The sequence below is a fragment of the Glarea lozoyensis genome (assembly GCF_000409485.1).
Source record: "Glarea lozoyensis ATCC 20868 chromosome Unknown GLAREA6, whole genome shotgun sequence".
NCBI lineage: Eukaryota > Fungi > Ascomycota > Leotiomycetes > Helotiales > Helotiaceae > Glarea > Glarea lozoyensis.
In genome coordinates, this window is record NW_007361001.1 from 1,330,276 (window position 1) to 1,348,398 (window position 18,123).

Sequence of the window (18,123 nt, forward strand, 5' to 3'; positions counted from 1 at the left end):
CTCATCAGTGTTTCCTTTCGCAAGATGTTGATAATTGACAGGATGGTCGTTATTTCATAGCAGCATCATGGCAGCGAGTGAAGAACTGTCAGACCGAAAGTAAAGGATTATAAGCATGAACGACCATGGATGAAGTAAATGGTGAAAAGGTGTTGACGAGTTTCAAGCAAGGCGAGTAACCAGAGCTGGAGAAGCTGGGGTTGTAAAAGCGGCTTCGTTCAGCCTTGTGTGGGGACTAAAGTCGTACACCTGTGCGCTCCCGAGGTTCCACTCAACAAGCTGATACATTTCTGACGAAGTTTTATCAACACCGCATTCTTCTTTTATACTCAGCCGGACACCATACGGCAAACCAGAGTATCATGAAAAGTGCATCTTCACAATTGGCTTTTTATCTATGTTTCTACCCAATGTATCCATGATGGCCACCAAGAGCCTCTTTCCCCGCCAAGGAATCCACAATTAATGTGTACATTAGGTAGGACCCGGCTGTGGCAATCTCATTTGGACTGCGCCGTAGGCCATGAACTTTCCAGAGGATCTCTCCTATCCTCGTATCTTGTCTGAGTTATCTTTTCATTCTTGCACATCCTTCTCATTTCGTCCTCTTTTCTTGCGTCTATATATAGGAGGGTCTCATGTCGTAGAGTATGGGTCCGCGAAAGCCCCTTTTGCTGGTTGTCTTCCTCACTATATTTGCGTCCGTGGTCTTCGTGGCAAGGCTTGGAGCACAGGATGGATCCCGATTACAACCGCATTTGCAAAAAGTTGAGCAATGGATTCGACCGCCGAAGGAAGCGCATTTAGAGTATGTCTCCTGCGAGGAGCACTTGGGTTGGCTTGAGCCATACTCGTTTACATACCCAATTCAATATGTCTCTCGCGACATCGTCACCGTGTCTGTTCCGGACTCTGGAAGACCTTCCCTCACGGTGATGGAGCAACCGCTCTTTGGAGAGTTTTCCACGGTCGATCTGGGGGCGTCGCAAGTCCTCAATAGCGACAAATGTCTCTCGCCTTTAGCACTTGAAGTGCCCCGAGTGCTGGTACGACCCGCGGACGCATCGAATATGATATTCGGACTTCAAACGACAATCGGTCGCCTCAAGAACACTGTCAAACACCTTGCACGGTGGCTACCTAATACGAACGCTCGTCTTTACGCCATCGTTATTGAGTCGGAGGAGAAGCCGGCGGACGATGCAGAGATGGCTGCTTTGGAGAAAGAGTTTCACGACCAAGGCATGAATGTTTCAGTGATTCATCCGGTCAGTCCTACAGACAGCTTCGCACAAAGGTACTTTTCGCTAGGCAGTGTCATGTATCAAGCTCGCAATGGGCAGACGGAATGGATTGTCTTCATAGACGATGATACGTTCTTTCCAAGCATGCATGATCTGCAGTTGATGCTCCAAAGACACAACCCCAAAAAGCCATGGTATATTGGTTCATTGAGCGAGGACTGGTGGGCAGTCGACCACTATGGCTTGATGGGATTTGGAGGCGCGGGAATTCTGCTCTCGATAACTATGGCGGAAACTCTTGACAAGTACACGCCGGATTGCAAGGCGCATTTGCGAACCACTGCAGGAGATATCAGTGTGATGGACTGTATTTATCAACATTCATCAGTCAAACTTACACACATTCCCGAATTACACCAAGTCGATATGCATGGCGATCTTTCAGGATTTTACGAGTCCGGCCGAGAGATATTGTCATTGCATCATTGGAAGGAAGGAAGTGCTGCTGGGTACAAACTCGAGATGGAGAAAATGCATCTTGTAGCAGATATATGCGATGATTGCTTTTTGAGACGTTGGCAATTTAGCAATGAGATCCTTCTCAGTAATGGATTCTCGATAACGCAATATCCCCAAGGCCATCTTACTGGCAAGAAGCCTGGGGGCGTCCTAGGAACTGGTGTGGGCGGTGTTGTGGATAAAATAAATCTTGGAGAGATGGAAAACACTTGGGCAGACGAAATCAATGTTCTTCATTCTTTGGCGCCAGCACGACCTAAGATGGGGGACGACATCAAAACAAGCTATAAGCTTCTGGACAGCATGTGGATAGATAGTGATCCAGAACATCACATGCAGCACGACACTGTGCGGCAAGTGTACTTCAAAGAAGGAGCGGAGGGTGAAAAGGATACCGTGATGGTACTGAACTGGCACGCCGGTACAGCCCCTCCCACGACCAGCAATACTTTGGGGTGAAAGCCCCCCCAGAAACTGGAAGCATCGACGATTATATATGATTACTTTTGTACAAATCAATGTACATTATTAAAGCGGAGTTCATGGCGTCTCGGGAGGATAAACAGTGGTCAGTCTGAAAAGGCTACAATGACGTCCGGCACGAGTATACTTTATAATGTATGGCACATAATATTAGACTTATTTTTTACAAAAATAACTGTCAAATACGGAGTGTAACAAATATAAGTTTATAACAAAGCCCCACGTCCACCGAGCAGCCCCACAAGCAGATACTGAGTAGCTCCTAGCTTGATACTTGGAGGAAAACGTTGCTTCTGTTAAGTTTGGAGAAGATGGAAACAGTATTTACTTGACGTATCCGAGGCTACGTTCAGAAAATGCTGTGTCTAGATTTTTTGACCCTTATTCTAGTTTAAGTCATCAATCTGTATATGATAGAGTACTTACAGTGGGGCTGTACATGACTGACAACCTATCCTTCAAATCAGCATTCCCCAAGCTCCCAGAACCCCTCGAAACCCCCTGTCTTGCATTTGAGATAGTCGATCTAGTGTCAGTTAACCGTTCTTCCAGAGTAAATAATTTGTTCCAGCCAATAGTTGGTGGTGTTCTAGGACGGGTATTTCCAGGGGGGTGGGACACTTACTGGTTAGTGCGGGGCAGTTGGGCGGGCGGGGTCCTGAGAGGTTCTGTCCGTCATGATCTATTCGATGAAAGGAACGAGAGTTCCCACTTTGTAATTCGAATCTTACTTTTCGTTCTTGCTTTCTTCCTTTTGCTCTTACACTTCTAAAATTTGAACACCACGTTTGCCCAAAAGGAACAAGTGAGCTTGAAAATATGTCAAAACTCCACCGCAACCCACCGTTCAGAGCAGAGCATCTAGGCTCTCTGCTTCGCCCAAAAGATTTTCTGGCGCAACGTTCAGCATTCGAGAAGAACGAGATAAGCCAAGAAGTTCTCACAAAAGCGGAAGATGAAGCTATTGCAGAGGTAGTCAAAGTTCAATTGGACAACAAATTTCACGCTATTACTGATGGCGAGTACCGGTAAATTTGATCTAAACCTCACCAAAGACTTGAATTAACCTTGAGGTAGACGAGCAGTATTTTGGGGAACATTCTTCGAGGAATTGAACGGCATGACAGAGATTCGTAATCCTAGCATGGACCTCTTCCGTCCATACGTTCCAGATATTGCAGGATTTATCGAGAAAGGTCACAAACCCGGACAGTCCTGCCTGTGCACCTCTAAAATATCACACAACGGTACTTCGACATTACTACCGCAATTCGACTATCTCAAGAAATTAGTGCCAGAGAGCCAATGGGGAGAGATCAAAATAACCATGATTGCTCCACCATGGTACCATTTGCGATACGTAGATGGAAAGGCGTATCCCAAGGACGTTTATGCCACTGACGAGGAGTACTTTGCAGATATAAGCAAAGCAGTCAGTACCGAGTTGGATATTTTGTATGATGCCGGTGTGAGAAATGTGCAGTTCGATGACCCAAATTTCGCTTGTAAGATGATACCAATGCGTTGCGGGAAGTGAGACGAAAGTACTGACACGAAACAAGATTTCTGTTCCGAGAAGATGTTGAAGGGTTGGGAGGAAGACAAGACAAATACCAAGACCGCAGAAGAGACATTAGACTCCTACATCAAGTGCTACAATGATAGTATTGCGAAACACACCGAGAAGATGCACTTTGGCCTCCACATTTGCCGAGGTATGCTTCCTATGCTGTTCTTTTCTTACTAAGGTTCTAATAAAGAGTAGGAAACTTCATGGGATCCCGCCATTTCAGTGAAGGAGGTTATGACCGAATCGCGACCAAACTTTTCCAAACACTTAACGTATCAACATACTACCTAGAGTACGATACCGAGAGAGCTGGAGGGTTCGAGCCTTTGCTACATCTCCCAGCTCACAAAAACGTTATTGTGGGTGTGATTACTTCCAAATTCCCAGAGTTGGAAGACAAGGAGAAAATGAAGGAGAGACTATATGCAGCAGCAGATGTGATTGCAAAGGGCGCAGGACAAACCAGAGAGGAAGCTCTAAACAGAATGGGTGTCAGCCCACAATGTGGATTTGCCAGTCATGAGGAAGGTAATCTTCTTGGATGGGAGGATATGAAGAACAAGCTTGCTCTGGTGAGAAGCATTGCTGATGATGTTTGGGCTGGTCAACCTTAAGATCTGGAAGTAGCGAGGTGGTCAAGAGTCGGAACAGGTAAGGAAGAAGGGATCAACTCCCAGAAGAAGAATTTTGGCATTTCAGAAGCAACAGACTTTCAACAGCAAAACGGTAGGAGTTCGAGCATTGGAGCAAGGGGGCAAGGTCTCATTCGATTCGGGCAAAAGAGCCCTCCCATTGGAAAGCCGATTTTAAATCGGAGAGAAAACCAAAATTCAACAGAAGACGCAATGCAGGGGTCATATACCCAATTTGAAGATTTCCCCCAAACAAACCATCTATCCGCAAGTGTAGAGGAAATATATCACGTGAGAAACAATTCCCCGGAATTTACAAATTCAGGTACGCAGAATCACAAGTTACACAGCTATATATGTTCTCTCAAGACGCTAGTCTGGTAACTTGAACGTTTGAGTCCACTCGGCTCTGCAAAAGGACTTGCTTCGCGCCTACCACAGCGTAAAGAGAGATCGAAAAGCATTGAAAAGGGTAGACACGATGAGTCCACAGACAGGAAATATAAGGCCCCAAATTGACCACCAGCTCAAGTTCGCCCCTCTGATGGAGAGCAGTGATGGAACACGTAAGCGTCGTTCGATACCCATCGACTGTTTATTCATAGCTCTTCCCAAAGAATTACTCGCGTTCTCTCCGACCTCCTCGAGCAAGCTCCCCCTGATTCCGAGGAAGCCGTAATCCCGAATATCAGTCACCGCAAACCGAAGTCGAGATCGTGGCGAGTTCGCCTACAACTCTAGACCGGTCTGTTGGTTTCTCCTTGATAGTATCTCCACCAGCGGTAGTCTGGCAAACTTTTACCCGCCTAGGCCGCCGTCCGGATACCTTCGGCATGTGCGCGACGTGCAACAAAAGTGTTAGATACTCGTTTTGGAAATACAGGAGACTCGAAGGACTGTATGGCGGATGGAAACGTTTGCTCCTATGGTGTGATTGACGTGGCGGGTATTTGTTTAGGAGATTTTGATGTTTGTTGTCAGGTTGTATTTGATCGGCTTCGGGAATATCGGGCCGGACATGAGGGTTTAAGCGAGTCATCTCCCCTGAGATGGAGTCTTCTTTGGTGCTGTCCGTTAATGTATCCAGGTAATTTCCTTTTCTTTGGATACTTAAATGAGGTAATCGGGTGAGACTGAACCATTTCCAAACATCATTGTTAAAAGAACCAACTAATGTTGTAATTGCAACATGTAGGTGGTAGGACCAGAACTCTGAACATATATAACAGTAAAAAGAATAACGAGAGTCTACATTATGCTATGCACGCGAGATGGATAGCTTCGAAACGTGGTAAGCAACCGGGAACACGATTTTGCTTTCTTCTCTCATATGTTACACCAAGATGAAATCGTTATTTATCACAGTCACCAAAAGGTACATTCACAAAGTATTGGTAGTAAGAAGTCATCTGACTTAAGATGGTCGAGATTCACATTAGTTTCAGTTGAAGTTTTAGAATCTGTGAATGATATTCGTCGACACAATTATGAATTATGAATTTACTGCTCCTTGAAACAAGCGAAGCCTAATTGCATGGCTTGTCACAGAGCTCATCTCATAGACATCTCAAATCCCATACATCTAACTTTATTCCTCGTCGTCTGTGTTGACTGGATGGTTCAAAAAGGTGTTAGGCGGCCTATTCAAGGCAGGTATGAAGGTGACCGTAGCAGTACAAGCTGGCCAACGAGCAGTTCCTGTGGCAATTGGGCAGTTTACTCCTGGAGGAAGCACAAACCTGTTTCCTATTAGTAGACAGTCAATAGTGGAGGAATTTGTTGTAACTGTAACGGGAGCTTACAAGATTGGCCACCCCCTTCGATTTGGACGGTCTTCCCTGACCTCTCCACCCGCTGCCTCTATGACTATGCGCGCATTATTCATAGCATTATGCAGAGAGAATGTCATGGGCATGGAGACATCCATGATTTCATCATAGATGTTAAGCTTGTGAAATTTTAGCTAGATCTCAAGGAGAAGGCGGGCAGGGCCTAACCTCGTAAAAACCCTCATTCTGGCGGTCGATAGGCTTGAACTGTCTTGGAACAGGCATATGCTGTGTTTGGGACATTTTAGGCGATTTTGGTGGTGTCTTGTAGCAGTGTCTGGTTCCTTAAGACTAAAATTACAAGTTGAGTGGGTGTGATAACTAGTCAAATGCTAAAGAGATCCAGTGAATGCCTTTGTGAATGGAACCATTGTGTTATCTTGCTTTAAGTTTGATTTAATATTCAGATAGCTTTTGTTTCACAGTCATAACGAACAGAAGTCAGACGAGTGAAGTGAATTGGCAATTTGACTTATACAATTCACTTACTAATATTTATGCTCTTACTCATCATAAGAGAGATGCTGATGCACACAATCTTTGTGTCCATTGACTTAAAGGTCTTGGCAAGCAGGTAATTAACGAATCGACAAGTGGCAGTGAACAAGTAAGGAACGGACGCAACAGTATATTCTCGATTGCTTTATGTTTGTTGAATTCATAGGCCTTGTCCGAATAAATCTAAGTGTGCAATTTCTTTAGTGTATTCAGCACTCGCTAATTGAAGAATGAGTTGCATTTCCATTGGACAAACTCTCTGAATTGCTCACAGATTTTTCTTTGAGGGCACGGGACCGAGCTCCATCCCCAGGGTATCGCCTGCTTCAAGTATTCCATAAGCCATCTTCTCCCTGCTGCTCAACTAGGAATGTATCCAAATATTGAGACATTTGTTGTACGTCCGCCATTCTTAAACCAAGTCCAGTATCGTGGAACGGAAACGATAATCCTAAGTTCTCTGCAGGTGGGTTGTTGTCAAGCTGACTGTCAGACGCGACTGGAAATGTGAACCAGTTATTGATGGAGTCATAGTTGCCAAAGGACAGCTGTTGTGACTGATTTACCGCTTGAGCTACTCGTAAGAATACACTACAGACCTGGTAAAGTCGGTCGCCAGCCTCTGACAGGTCTCTTATTGGCGCGAGAGCATTCAACGCCTGGCTGAGTAATGCTACGTCTTCTTGGCTGTGTGATGCTATACAATGGGTAAATACAACAAGGAATGGCGTAAAGGAGAAATACAGGATGATCCTGCGGCTGTCATCAGCAAATGGTCAACTGGGAAAGATTATAAAGATATTTTGACGTAATACCTACCAATCGCAGTAGAATTTACATCTGAGAATCTCGCCTTGAGGCCACAATTTCGCGTTTGCTACATGGCATTGAAGGCTCTTCCTGGCAGCTTCGAAATGTCTGGAACTGATTTGCGTTGGTCCGGCAAGCGATGTTTCTGCTCCGTATAGCTTTCCTAAGTGTCAACAATCGTTCATGATTGCCCGACTAATCGCCTGCGTTGGAAACCTACCTGTGTTAGACAGGAATAGTAAATGAAATCAGAAGCTTCTATCATCATTTCAATGTCTTCCTTGCCAATTGCAACATTCGAATCAATCTGTACTCATAAGCTTAGACCGAATCACAAGGATGGGAAGATCTTCCTGCCTTCTTGAATTTACAATGCCAATTGGACATGTTTGAAGCGAGCTCCTCGACGGTTCGTGATTTCGATTCCGGTGATTTCTTACGAGCATTTGCGGAATACATTTCATCGTAGATTTTCCCCATGATTTTGGCGAGTTCTACACAGCCGATATACATCTCATCCCACGCTCGGTGTTCTGAAGACTCAGATGCGGTAAACATGAGCGCATCAATGTCATAGTCTGGAAAATTAGAAACACGCCCTAGGCTTAGGGATAACATTTTGTCCATCATATAGAATAACCAAAAAAGCCTCCTCTTTGAATCGGCCAGCTGAGGAGGGTCTGCCTCCAACACTTCTCTTCGGTGGTAGCCTAAAAGTAGACAGAGTCGAGCGCCGGCTGATAAAAAGGTCCAACAAAGTGCCGGACGTGAATCCTCCTGTGCTTTCATGGACTTGCATATTTTAGCATTATAGCTATCATCATTTCTGAGAGATTTGACTTACTGCAATCATCAAGCAGACTATGTTTTCTAGAGTTGGTGTTACCATAGATTCGTATGTCAACATCGCGTAGCCGAAATTTATTTCACAGAACTTGGAAATCTCTCTACAATCTGATGCTGGAGTTGATGGATCGTCATCATTCATTGAATATTCAAGCAAGACATACATTAGCAACCCATTCATCAGATTAAGACGTTCTGGCTGGATTGGTTTTGTAGGAAAATACACGCTCTTGCATAAAGTTTCTAACAAAGAGTGGTCATTCAAGAGTAGCTGTAGATAAGTCAAAGGAGTGCGCTCTGTGAAGTGGTCAGCGGACATAGCTTAGCTTGAATCTTAGCGGTTAAATCTTACTATTCGCTCTTTTTATCGCCGCAATTACGAGCGACACAGGAGGTAGTTCGGCTTTAACATTTTGGTTAATTAGAGGTGTGTCAGGGAACCGTAGTTCATCGATCCTAGACGGCAAACTTTGACCTTCGAGGAGAGACCTCAGGGAGGAAAGAGAGGAAACCACTTCTGCTGTTTGTATACTCTCCGGCGCTGCAGCTGTGATTTCTGCTGACAACGTAGCTTGCTCTGAATACTTGCTGAATGACGATTCGCCTTCGAACACCTTTGCAGGAACATATGGAGAGGCACTAGTTGACCCAGCTCCTTCTGTAGCTGCAAATGAATTCGATACTGGTTTACTCTCGAGTCTTCGAAGTGTTTTCATGATGTCGGCTAAGCTCTCATGGATCATGTTAAAGTTCTTCTCCCTAGTTACGTTTCAGTCCGATTGCCATTCAGTGTTGCAAATTTCACTGACTGATATGGAACAGAAGGAACTCTTGGCTTGCTACTGCTCGCAGTCTTCGACGCCGGTCTACATGGCAGATTTGCTACCTGACAATTCGAACACGGAGCAGCTTTATTGCACCGAATCTATTCTCGGATGAGCCTGAGCGTTAATAATAGCTTTTTTGCACGCTATACCTTTCTGACACGGCAATTTTCGCACTGATAGATGTTGTTAATTCTCTCGGCAAATGTGACTGGGCAATGTACTGTAACCTACCGCTTTAGGGAGTATCGAAGTTCTATGATTCGCCATTTCTCCACCAGACACAACATCAGGTGCCATATTTGCATCTCTCGGCGGGTTTGTACCGTCGGACATGGTATCGGGATTGAGATGCGAGCTTGACTGGAAATGAGGAAAGAGAAAGGGAGATATCAAAATCGCGGATTCCGCGGGATGCGGCTGACTAAGAAAAGAAGGTTTGGGTAATTCCATAACACGATTCTGTCCAATAACGCTAACCCTAATCTGGAACCAACAACCGTAATATCAAGAGTTAGATTAGCAACTTGATAATAAATAGGAGAAATTATCATCCCTATATTAATATTCTCTATCAGACCGCCATTTTACCAGCACTCAAATCAATGTCCCACCATAGCCTCATACATCGCAGAGAATCTCACCCCAACAGGCTTGGCTTCATCGACGATCTTCCGCATCTCCCCCATCTCCTCATCCGTGAGCACAACACTTCTCGACCCCCAATTCTCTTCCAGTCGTTCAGCCTTTGTAGTTCCAGGGATAGCAATTAGCCCCTAGACGGCGACCCAAGCTAACGCAATCTGTGCGACGGTACAGCTCTTTCTGGTGGCAAGCTTCTTGATTTCATCCACGATTGCTTTGTTTTTATAAAAGTTCTCTCCTTGAAATTTAGGTACTGGAAGTGGTATTAGTGATAAAAGACATTAGATAAACGTTCCATCACTTACCACTTCGGCGGAAATCATCGAGTGCGAAATCATCAGGTGATTTATACGCAAAGTCATCCACCAGCCAGCCATGGCCGAGAGGACTAAAAGCCACAAATGCAATACCTAGTTCTTTGGATGTCTCAATAAGCCCACTTCTCTCGTGGAGGGTTTCGAAAGCAGAGTATTCTGCTTGGACGGCATCGATCTTTGCAACTGTGCACACTCTTAGTATTTGACTATACAAAGAGAACTGTGAAAAACATACTGGAGTTTGCTTTCCGCAACGTGGCCGCAGAACACTCCGAGAGACCGATATACTTGGTTTTACCCGCGCGACGGAGTTCATCGAGTGCAGTAATCGACTCCTCCAGCGGAGTATCTATAAACTCATCAACGTTCCTGCCGCCCAAACCCACACTTCTCCGGAAGGTAACAACTAACTGGGATCAATCCGATGCAGATAATAGAGATCAGGCGTAAAGCCCAGTCTCTCTATCGTACCCTCGAGGTACTCCCTGATGTGCGCCGGCGAGTTCGTCACCACCGGCTGTTTACTAAAAACGGTATACCCACACTTCGAGGCAACTAGAAACCACAGCCACTAAGTCAGCTATCAACTGATGCGCCATCAAATACCTTGAACACGGACCAAATAGCTTTTCCCGGATCCCATGCTTCTGAATAAACTCCCCAAGCAGCTTCTCGTTCACACCCGCCTCATAAGCTACCTATTCGCATCCACCATGCCGGTCAGCTAAAATTGATGCTCATTTGCTAATTCTTCTGCCTCTCGGCTTTTATTTATGGCTGTCCAACATACCGCTGTGTCCCAAAACGTACAGCCCAGATCAACAGCCTTTTGAAGCACCGGCTCCGCTTGTTCGAGATTAAGATTCGTCCCCATCAAAGAATTCAATCCCATGGCTCCGAATCCCGGGACGGGAATGTGGATGTCGGAGAAGGGGAGTGTTGTTGTCATAATGTTTTCTTGGTTTGATTTGGTTGCGGGAATAAGAGTCTCTCAAATTGATAAGATTACTGTACGGTATGTGAAGAAAGCAGGTCGGTGATCTCTGGATTTATTTGTAGACATGTACCTGATGGGTTGGCGAGCGGCTTTGTCTGGAGGGTCGGGGATATGATTAAATCCGGAAACAGTTTGGGGTTTTTTTAAAATCGGCAAGCATATATTTTTCATTAATCAGAGGTAAATTGTGCTCTATTGGGATCTGATCATGGCCAGTATTGTCCTGTCGCACAGGTTCCTCCGCGCTGATACAAGTAGGCGACTCGTCTGGTTCGGGGATATGATTAAATCCGGATCCACTCTGGTGTTCTTTTGAGATCGGCAAGCATGAATACCAAATTGATCAGACTGAATCCTACGAGTCTTTAAGTGTATTGTGCTCCACTAGAATCTGATCATATCATACCATTGCTTAATGGGCGGCAGCCATGTCGCTAAGCGAGCCACGTTCACGTCTCCCCTACAGTAGCCTACTCTTGTGCTCGCTAGCGTAATATTAATTGGATATTTGAGAGTTACCTATACTTTTACACCCCTATCTCTGTGTTCCTCGGAATCCCAATAACCTTATAATGGGGTTAGGACCCTTAGTAGGAGTGTACAAAAAAGCGCGATATCTAACAACTGTAAGAAGCCGACAAGTTAAAACGTAAGGTCGTAAAAGGTACTAGTTCGAATAAGGTAAATTAATAGTTACCAAGTTGTTATAGAGCTTCGCCTTTGAGAGATTATAAAAATAGACTACCGTATACATAGGGTTAAGCTCTATAATCAAATCTTAAGTAATAAAAAGATTTCTCTAGTCGTCCCCTTTCCGGATACTGTATGAATTATATAGGTAGCGCTCCATACAGACTTCATGCAAGAAGAGAAGGACGAAATACCGTGCTCGAATAATTTGGAGGTTGAAAAGTGGCACTAACCATATTCGGATAGGGGCCTAGTCTGCATGGTCCAATTGCACCCCTGCCGTCTACAGCTGAAGGTCGCGAACTTTGAAGACACGAATGCTATACACCACCATACACTCCTTTGCAATCGATACATCTACGGATCCATAATATCGCCCTTCAATTCTTTCACTCCTTACTATTCTTGTCAAATCGATATGGCGCCAATTACCAAGGACAAATACTCTGTCATTCTCCCAACATATAATGAGCGCCGCAACCTTCCAATTATCACTTGGTTGCTCAACCGCACCTTCACCGAACAGTAAGGATACAATTACATGATCAAGTGTATGGGCAATTTGCTGATGCATAACCTTTAGGAAGCTCGATTGGGAACTCATAATCGTTGACGATGGCTCACCCGATGGCACTCAAGTTGTCGCCAACCAACTGGCAAAAGCATACTCTCCTCACGTCCTCTTAAAAGCGCGCGCTGGAAAACTTGGGTTGGGAACGGCGTATGTTCATGGCTTGCAATTTGTTACGGGAAACTATGTCATCATCATGGATGCCGACTTTTCACATCACCCCAAATTCATTTCACAAATGATTGCGAAGCAGCAGACTCTTCCCACCAATGGCGGATACGATATTGTTACTGGGACACGATATGCGGGTGACGGAGGCGTTTATGGATGGGATCTTAAGCGCAAATTTGTCTCACGAGGAGCCAACCTTTTTGCGGATACGGTTTTGAGGCCTGGAGTTAGCGACTTGACTGGCAGCTTCAGACTCTACAAGAAGTCTGTGCTACAGAAAGTTATCGAGAGCACCGAGAGCAAAGGCTACACATTCCAGATGGAGATGATGGTTCGCGCGAAGGCGATGGGCTGCACTGTTGCAGAGGTACCAATCAGTTTTGTTGACCGGGTTTATGGAGAATCTAAGCTTGGAGGCGACGAAATCGTAGAATACGCAAAGGGTGTGTTGAACTTATGGATGAAAGTTTAAGTAATAGCCAATCTCATATTGCATGGAGTTTCGGTGGGTTTTACATAATGCATTCAATTTCAACCAGAGAAGACCTGTATTGCATCCGGCGAGGTTTAGCGAAGCGCTCGAAAGACGTGCCAAAAGCCTGGCCTGTCATTGTGGGAAAGGAGTAGCTGAAAGAATCTTCATTAAGATATTTCGTCAGTTGCTTTGAAGAATTAGGCGTTATTGTTGCCAGAGGAATATGCCAACATGGAGCACGTAGTGGCCGATATAAGTGACAGGTCATAACATCTGGTTTCCGCAAAACGAGTGACAAAATAAACGCTATTTTGTCAATTGGTTTGAGGAAATACATGATATTTCGTCGATTGCTCCTGCCGCTAAAGTATTCTTATCTCTTCGATTGAGCTTAACCCCAACCCTTTCGAGCACATGATAAAGCTACCTAGGTGTAGATAGGCCAGTATAAATGGCAGGGAAAAGTACAGGCAAGCTCGCAATTAGCAAATAAGTCGTAGTGGAAACAGGATATTTCTTCGCTTCATTAGACGAAGTATCCTATATTTAGTCTATGGTTTCCAGTAAATAATACACTTTGGGACTCAATTTAAAACTCATTACTATAATAGTATCTGCTTGGGTGTAGGTGTTATTTAAGTTTTCAGGTTAGTTAAATCGGACCTCGTAACAGAAGCCAACACTAAATATTGGTAAATTATCATACTTGATTAATTTAAGCTATTTTAATTTTAACCGATTCAAAATAAGTTAACGAGGTAATATCTAAACTCAATAATTGACGTAAGATACAATATTGTCTTCCAACTACAACTTATTTTAGAAAGAGTAAGCTTGGGCGCGTTGAAATAGTTGAGTACGCAAAGGATGTATTGAATTTATGGAGCAACCTTGGGTAATAGCTAGTTCATATTGCATGCGACTATGAACAAAGACATAATGATCAAGCGAAGTACAGGCTCTCACATTTCTTTTAGCCCAATGATTGATTACTTTGCTGTTTTGTTAAACAAAACAACAATCTCTAAGAACAAAGGACCAACTTTATTCAAATAAGTGTCAAGCAGTCCTGGAAGGAAGCTTCATTTTTATGCTTGAGAGCAACTAATAAGCAATATGAGCCCTTCCTAAGACTCAGTTTCAGCAGCTCCTCCCATGTCTAGCGGTACTACCACCAAACAAACAGAATTTTGGGGTTCCAACACCACTGTAGCGCTTCTCCTTCCCCATCTTACCTGCAAATGGAGTTCGCAGGATATTGTTCAACCTAATTCTTCTAGCGTGACCAAGAAATACTCAATTCCACTCAACAAGTGTCTGTTGAAAGATCTGCTGTATTGCGTAAGTGTGGTCTACGGTGTTCCATTTGCTGATTGTGTTCATGGCAGTCAAGAGCATGCTATTACTCTTTATGCACGAGTGTACATTGCAAGCGAAGGTGTTCTGTCTGAAGCTGCTACTAACGCACTCCATAAGAAGATCAAAGATATTCTTTCCAATTCTAGCATGGACGTCGCTGACCTTGAAAAGGTTACGGGGATGTTGTATGATCAAGACAAAAACCAAGAACCAATCGAAGGGGCCAGACAGGCAGAACTACGGAAGATGCTGATTGAGAATATCGGTGAGTATAATCAGGATTTCAAGCAGTTTTCCTTCATCCCCAAGAAACTGATCGAAGAGGTTGATTTACATCTACTTTTGACAGCTCAACCTGGAAATTTCTGCGAGCCAAGGACGTCTCAGACAGCTGGTGATGACTCGGAAGAACTCCCTGAAGTATATTCTTCTCTAAAAACGGTTGGACGCAAGATTTGGAGCCTTTTGGTATCACCTCATTGAAACATCAGCCTGTCATTAGCAATAACTTGGAAGGAGCGTCTTAAGGTTCGACTCAGTCAGACAGTCAGACTGGTCGATTGTTCAACAAAGTAAGTGTCTTTCCAATTTAAATGATTCTAAATAACCAGGCCCCCTCATCGTGAGTATCATAAATGACAACCTCTCAAGAATTCCGTTAACTTGGTGGAAATGGGATCTGTCCTGGACGACCTTGATGAAATGTAAAGATACTGTGTCAACATGACCGAACGAGTATCTTATTCAACTGCCACGTATATTATCCACCGCGAGCCTGCCTAGAAGAAAACGACGATAATGGGTTGGAAGTGAAGAAATGAAATAAATGACGATAGTATCAACAAGCTGCTAAGCGAAGTTGATATGACTATGATAATGCATACCCACATTCAAATGAGTCAAGATTTGAGTTCCTCCGTGATTCTCGCAGATTACGGACATTTGTCCTCCCCTCAGACAGCTCCCCAACATAGAAACCGAGCAAACCAAGGCTCTCATCAGTTTCCTCTGCGCCCCTAACACAAACTTAATTGCGAGACCGATCATGCACTCACATTATCCTGTCAGTGTCAGCAAAAGGCGGCGACTGGACAAATACCGTGCTAATTTCCTGTGCTAAAACCACACCCGAACCTTACCTTAGCTGATCGGTGCATAATAGTTGAACCTTCCAAATGGGTCATATGCTCTTTTCAACCCCCTTAATCGTTCAAGTCTCCATTTTCCATAGCCGTACATATTCTCAAGAGTCTCATTGCCGAAAGCATAATTGACGTAGGTGTGTAGCTCGCCACCACCCGCACCTTCATGGAGAATGCTACGCATTTTATTGGTAGCTTCTATAGCTATAGCATCAACACTCGTGTTGGGAGAGTACATCATGGCAGGAGAGCTTCAATATGATCAGTGATAAAACTCATTCAAAAGTGTATGAACTTACATAACGATATTGTCTCCTCTATGAGCAAATGCAGTACTATCTTCTGGGACAGCTTTCACTCCGTCTAAGGAGTAGCCTTCAAACATGATGAAGGCATTACTAAGCTCAGGAACTTCGCCAGTGACCTTCGTAAATACCTCAAAAACTGCACGTTGAGCCTCAAGATTAAATTCTTGGATGTTGATTGGCGACAAGATTACGCTGGATCCATGTAGACAGGCGAAATCATCCACACCTGTCGCGGTGAGTGAAGGGATTTCGGGATAAGTCACACTTTGATGTTTCTTGACATCTAATGGCCCGATATCCTCGAAGGGCTGAGTATAACGTGTTGCAACAGAGGGATCTCCGTGACAGAAGATATGGACCAAGATGACAGCCTTCCTATAACGTAAGTAATTGGTACAAAACGGGAATATGGAGGACATACTCTTGCTGTATCAATTTGAGGAAGACGAATAAAGTTTGAGAAGTAAAAGATCCCGGGAAGATGCGCTGTGGTCTTTGCGAAACGGTTAAGCTCCTCAAATACGGGTTCGACGTTGCTGCCTTCATAAGTGAAGGTATAAACCTGCCACATGTCGTCTGGGGGAACGTCATATACTTTATATCTATACTCCGTGATGACGCCGAAATTATGACCAGCGCCGCGAATGGCCCAGAAAAGATCGGCATGTGAATCTGCAGATACATTGACAGCGGTACCATTCGCTAAGATCATCCGAGCAGAAACAAGATTATCTGCGAGAAGCCCATAGTAACCTTGTAGAATTCCGTACCCTCCCCCAAGAAGCGGAGCAACAGCGCCGACACATTCGCAATATCCTGTCACTAATAGAAATGAGTGGTAATAAGGACGGAGGAGAGGACGTGATTGACTTACCTGTTTGTTTACCACGGGCCCATAATGCATCTGTAACCTCTTTAGACAAAGCGCCGCCCCCTATCGTCGCGGTCTGCCCATCGGGACTGATATCAATGGTGTTTAGCTTCCTCATCCATATATTGATGCCATTGTTGAAGCTTGATTTGAGAGGCAAAGTTCCGTGCCCGCCTGATCTAGCAAGGAATTGAATACCATGCTGATTTGCATACTTGACCTAATGCTACTCAGCGATTAAGTATGCTCTATTAGGCATGAGTCAAACCGTTTGTTGAACGTCGCTCTCAGTTGCAACCTCGACGATGATTTGGAAGTTCGGAGGACGAAGTAGATTCCACGACTCAGTTTCCACAAATCGTGACGAACTAGGTGATACTATTGAGGCACCAGGAGAGAGAAGGTTTATAAGATCAGATGAGATATTGAAGGCCCGCACCTTGCTTGTGGTTGAGTACCAGGGAACCTGATACGTGAAAGATCCGATGCCCCAATTCAGAAAGGCGGAGATAGCATCCATCTCAAGCTGTTACTTATCGCACCCAGAGAAAAAAGACTTACTTGCACACTGCTTGCGATTTCAAAGAGGGATAAACGTACTTATGCCATTCAAATTATTGTAACATATGCTGCTCGCACTGTCACAGGCCGGCCACCAACAGATTGCTGTCTGCTGCCCGCTCGATCACAGATCTACGGGCATTGATATACAGTAGCTGTACTGCACGATAAAGAGATGCCTCACGACGACGACCTCATTGGAAGTTGGGCCATTTGGCGTCTGTCGTGAGACATCAAGAGGCCGGACGTCCAGCGAGATAGTTGTGCACTGCATAAAGCTGTGATTGGAGCTAAGCCGTTTCGGGCGACGAAAAGTTATGCAAATACACAAGACTAGCTTCGCTTCGCGAGGACGAGGAGCATCCCAATCCCTCATCACTATTGGACATGGTCACCATGGACATACCAGAATCCAAACAAAATGCCAAAAGACATTCGAGGCATGGGTCCTCTGGCAGAGGTAAGCAGTTGAGATCTCTACTACTTGTCTGTTGGTCTTACTTTGCAACCATAATACTACTTCCTGTGGTCTGTTGCAGGAAATTGGATTGTAAAACTCCCAATGAACTTTATATCCTCCTGTCTACACTCCAAACGAGCTGTTTTCGAAACTAGCACGACCGAGAGGACTATGATCCTTAGACCTGGATTCTGATTCATCTCAAGAAGACCCGTCGAGCTCATCACGTAGCTGTAGCTCTCAATGAATTCTTCTTCGTTTGCTCTTGGCAAGTCAGTGAAACTGTCACTATCTTACAAGT

At 44.6% G+C, this 18,123-nt stretch overlaps 8 protein-coding genes across 8 annotated transcripts; 4 read left to right on the forward strand and 4 right to left on the reverse strand.

The window, feature by feature from the left end:
* Positions 1-650: 650 nt before the first annotated feature.
* GLAREA_02746 (uncharacterized protein) lies at positions 651-2,222 on the forward strand (the record flags this gene model as incomplete). Its single annotated transcript, XM_008087831.1, has 1 exon — positions 651-2,222. One exon carries the CDS (start codon positions 651-653, stop codon positions 2,220-2,222), a length of 1,572 nt encoding a protein of 523 aa, XP_008086022.1.
* Positions 2,223-3,065: 843 nt separating this feature from the next.
* GLAREA_02747 (UROD/MetE-like protein) lies at positions 3,066-4,430 on the forward strand (the record flags this gene model as incomplete). The annotated part of the gene is made up of 4 exons (XM_008087832.1): positions 3,066-3,274; positions 3,324-3,751; positions 3,809-3,961; positions 4,012-4,430. 4 exons carry the CDS (start codon positions 3,066-3,068, stop codon positions 4,428-4,430), a joined length of 1,209 nt encoding a protein of 402 aa, XP_008086023.1.
* A 1,606-nt stretch (positions 4,431-6,036) lies between these two features.
* GLAREA_02748 (uncharacterized protein) lies at positions 6,037-6,520 on the reverse strand (the record flags this gene model as incomplete). The annotated part of the gene is made up of 3 exons (XM_008087833.1): positions 6,037-6,187; positions 6,251-6,396; positions 6,446-6,520. The coding sequence occupies 3 exons, from the start codon at positions 6,518-6,520 to the stop codon at positions 6,037-6,039; spliced, it is 372 nt and encodes a 123-aa protein (XP_008086024.1).
* Positions 6,521-7,101: 581 nt separating this feature from the next.
* Positions 7,102-9,591, reverse strand: GLAREA_02749 (Zn2/Cys6 DNA-binding protein; the record flags this gene model as incomplete). Its single annotated transcript, XM_008087834.1, has 9 exons — positions 7,102-7,528; positions 7,595-7,743; positions 7,806-7,897; positions 7,957-8,377; positions 8,430-8,728; positions 8,784-9,190; positions 9,241-9,356; positions 9,408-9,431; positions 9,490-9,591. The coding sequence occupies 9 exons, from the start codon at positions 9,589-9,591 to the stop codon at positions 7,102-7,104; spliced, it is 2,037 nt and encodes a 678-aa protein (XP_008086025.1).
* Positions 9,592-10,031: 440 nt separating this feature from the next.
* On the reverse strand, positions 10,032-11,166 carry GLAREA_02750 (NAD(P)-linked oxidoreductase; the record flags this gene model as incomplete). The annotated part of the gene is made up of 6 exons (XM_008087835.1): positions 10,032-10,153; positions 10,206-10,400; positions 10,453-10,566; positions 10,629-10,772; positions 10,837-10,915; positions 11,008-11,166. 6 exons carry the CDS (start codon positions 11,164-11,166, stop codon positions 10,032-10,034), a joined length of 813 nt encoding a protein of 270 aa, XP_008086026.1.
* Positions 11,167-12,322: 1,156 nt separating this feature from the next.
* GLAREA_02751 (Nucleotide-diphospho-sugar transferase) lies at positions 12,323-13,118 on the forward strand (the record flags this gene model as incomplete). The annotated part of the gene is made up of 2 exons (XM_008087836.1): positions 12,323-12,429; positions 12,488-13,118. The coding sequence occupies 2 exons, from the start codon at positions 12,323-12,325 to the stop codon at positions 13,116-13,118; spliced, it is 738 nt and encodes a 245-aa protein (XP_008086027.1).
* A 1,158-nt stretch (positions 13,119-14,276) lies between these two features.
* Positions 14,277-14,963, forward strand: GLAREA_02752 (uncharacterized protein; the record flags this gene model as incomplete). The annotated part of the gene is made up of 1 exon (XM_008087837.1): positions 14,277-14,963. The coding sequence occupies one exon, from the start codon at positions 14,277-14,279 to the stop codon at positions 14,961-14,963; it is 687 nt and encodes a 228-aa protein (XP_008086028.1).
* Positions 14,964-15,620: 657 nt separating this feature from the next.
* On the reverse strand, positions 15,621-17,321 carry GLAREA_02753 (FAD-binding protein; the record flags this gene model as incomplete). The annotated part of the gene is made up of 5 exons (XM_008087838.1): positions 15,621-15,873; positions 15,922-16,301; positions 16,352-16,752; positions 16,805-17,021; positions 17,070-17,321. 5 exons carry the CDS (start codon positions 17,319-17,321, stop codon positions 15,621-15,623), a joined length of 1,503 nt encoding a protein of 500 aa, XP_008086029.1.
* Positions 17,322-18,123: the final 802 nt, after the last annotated feature.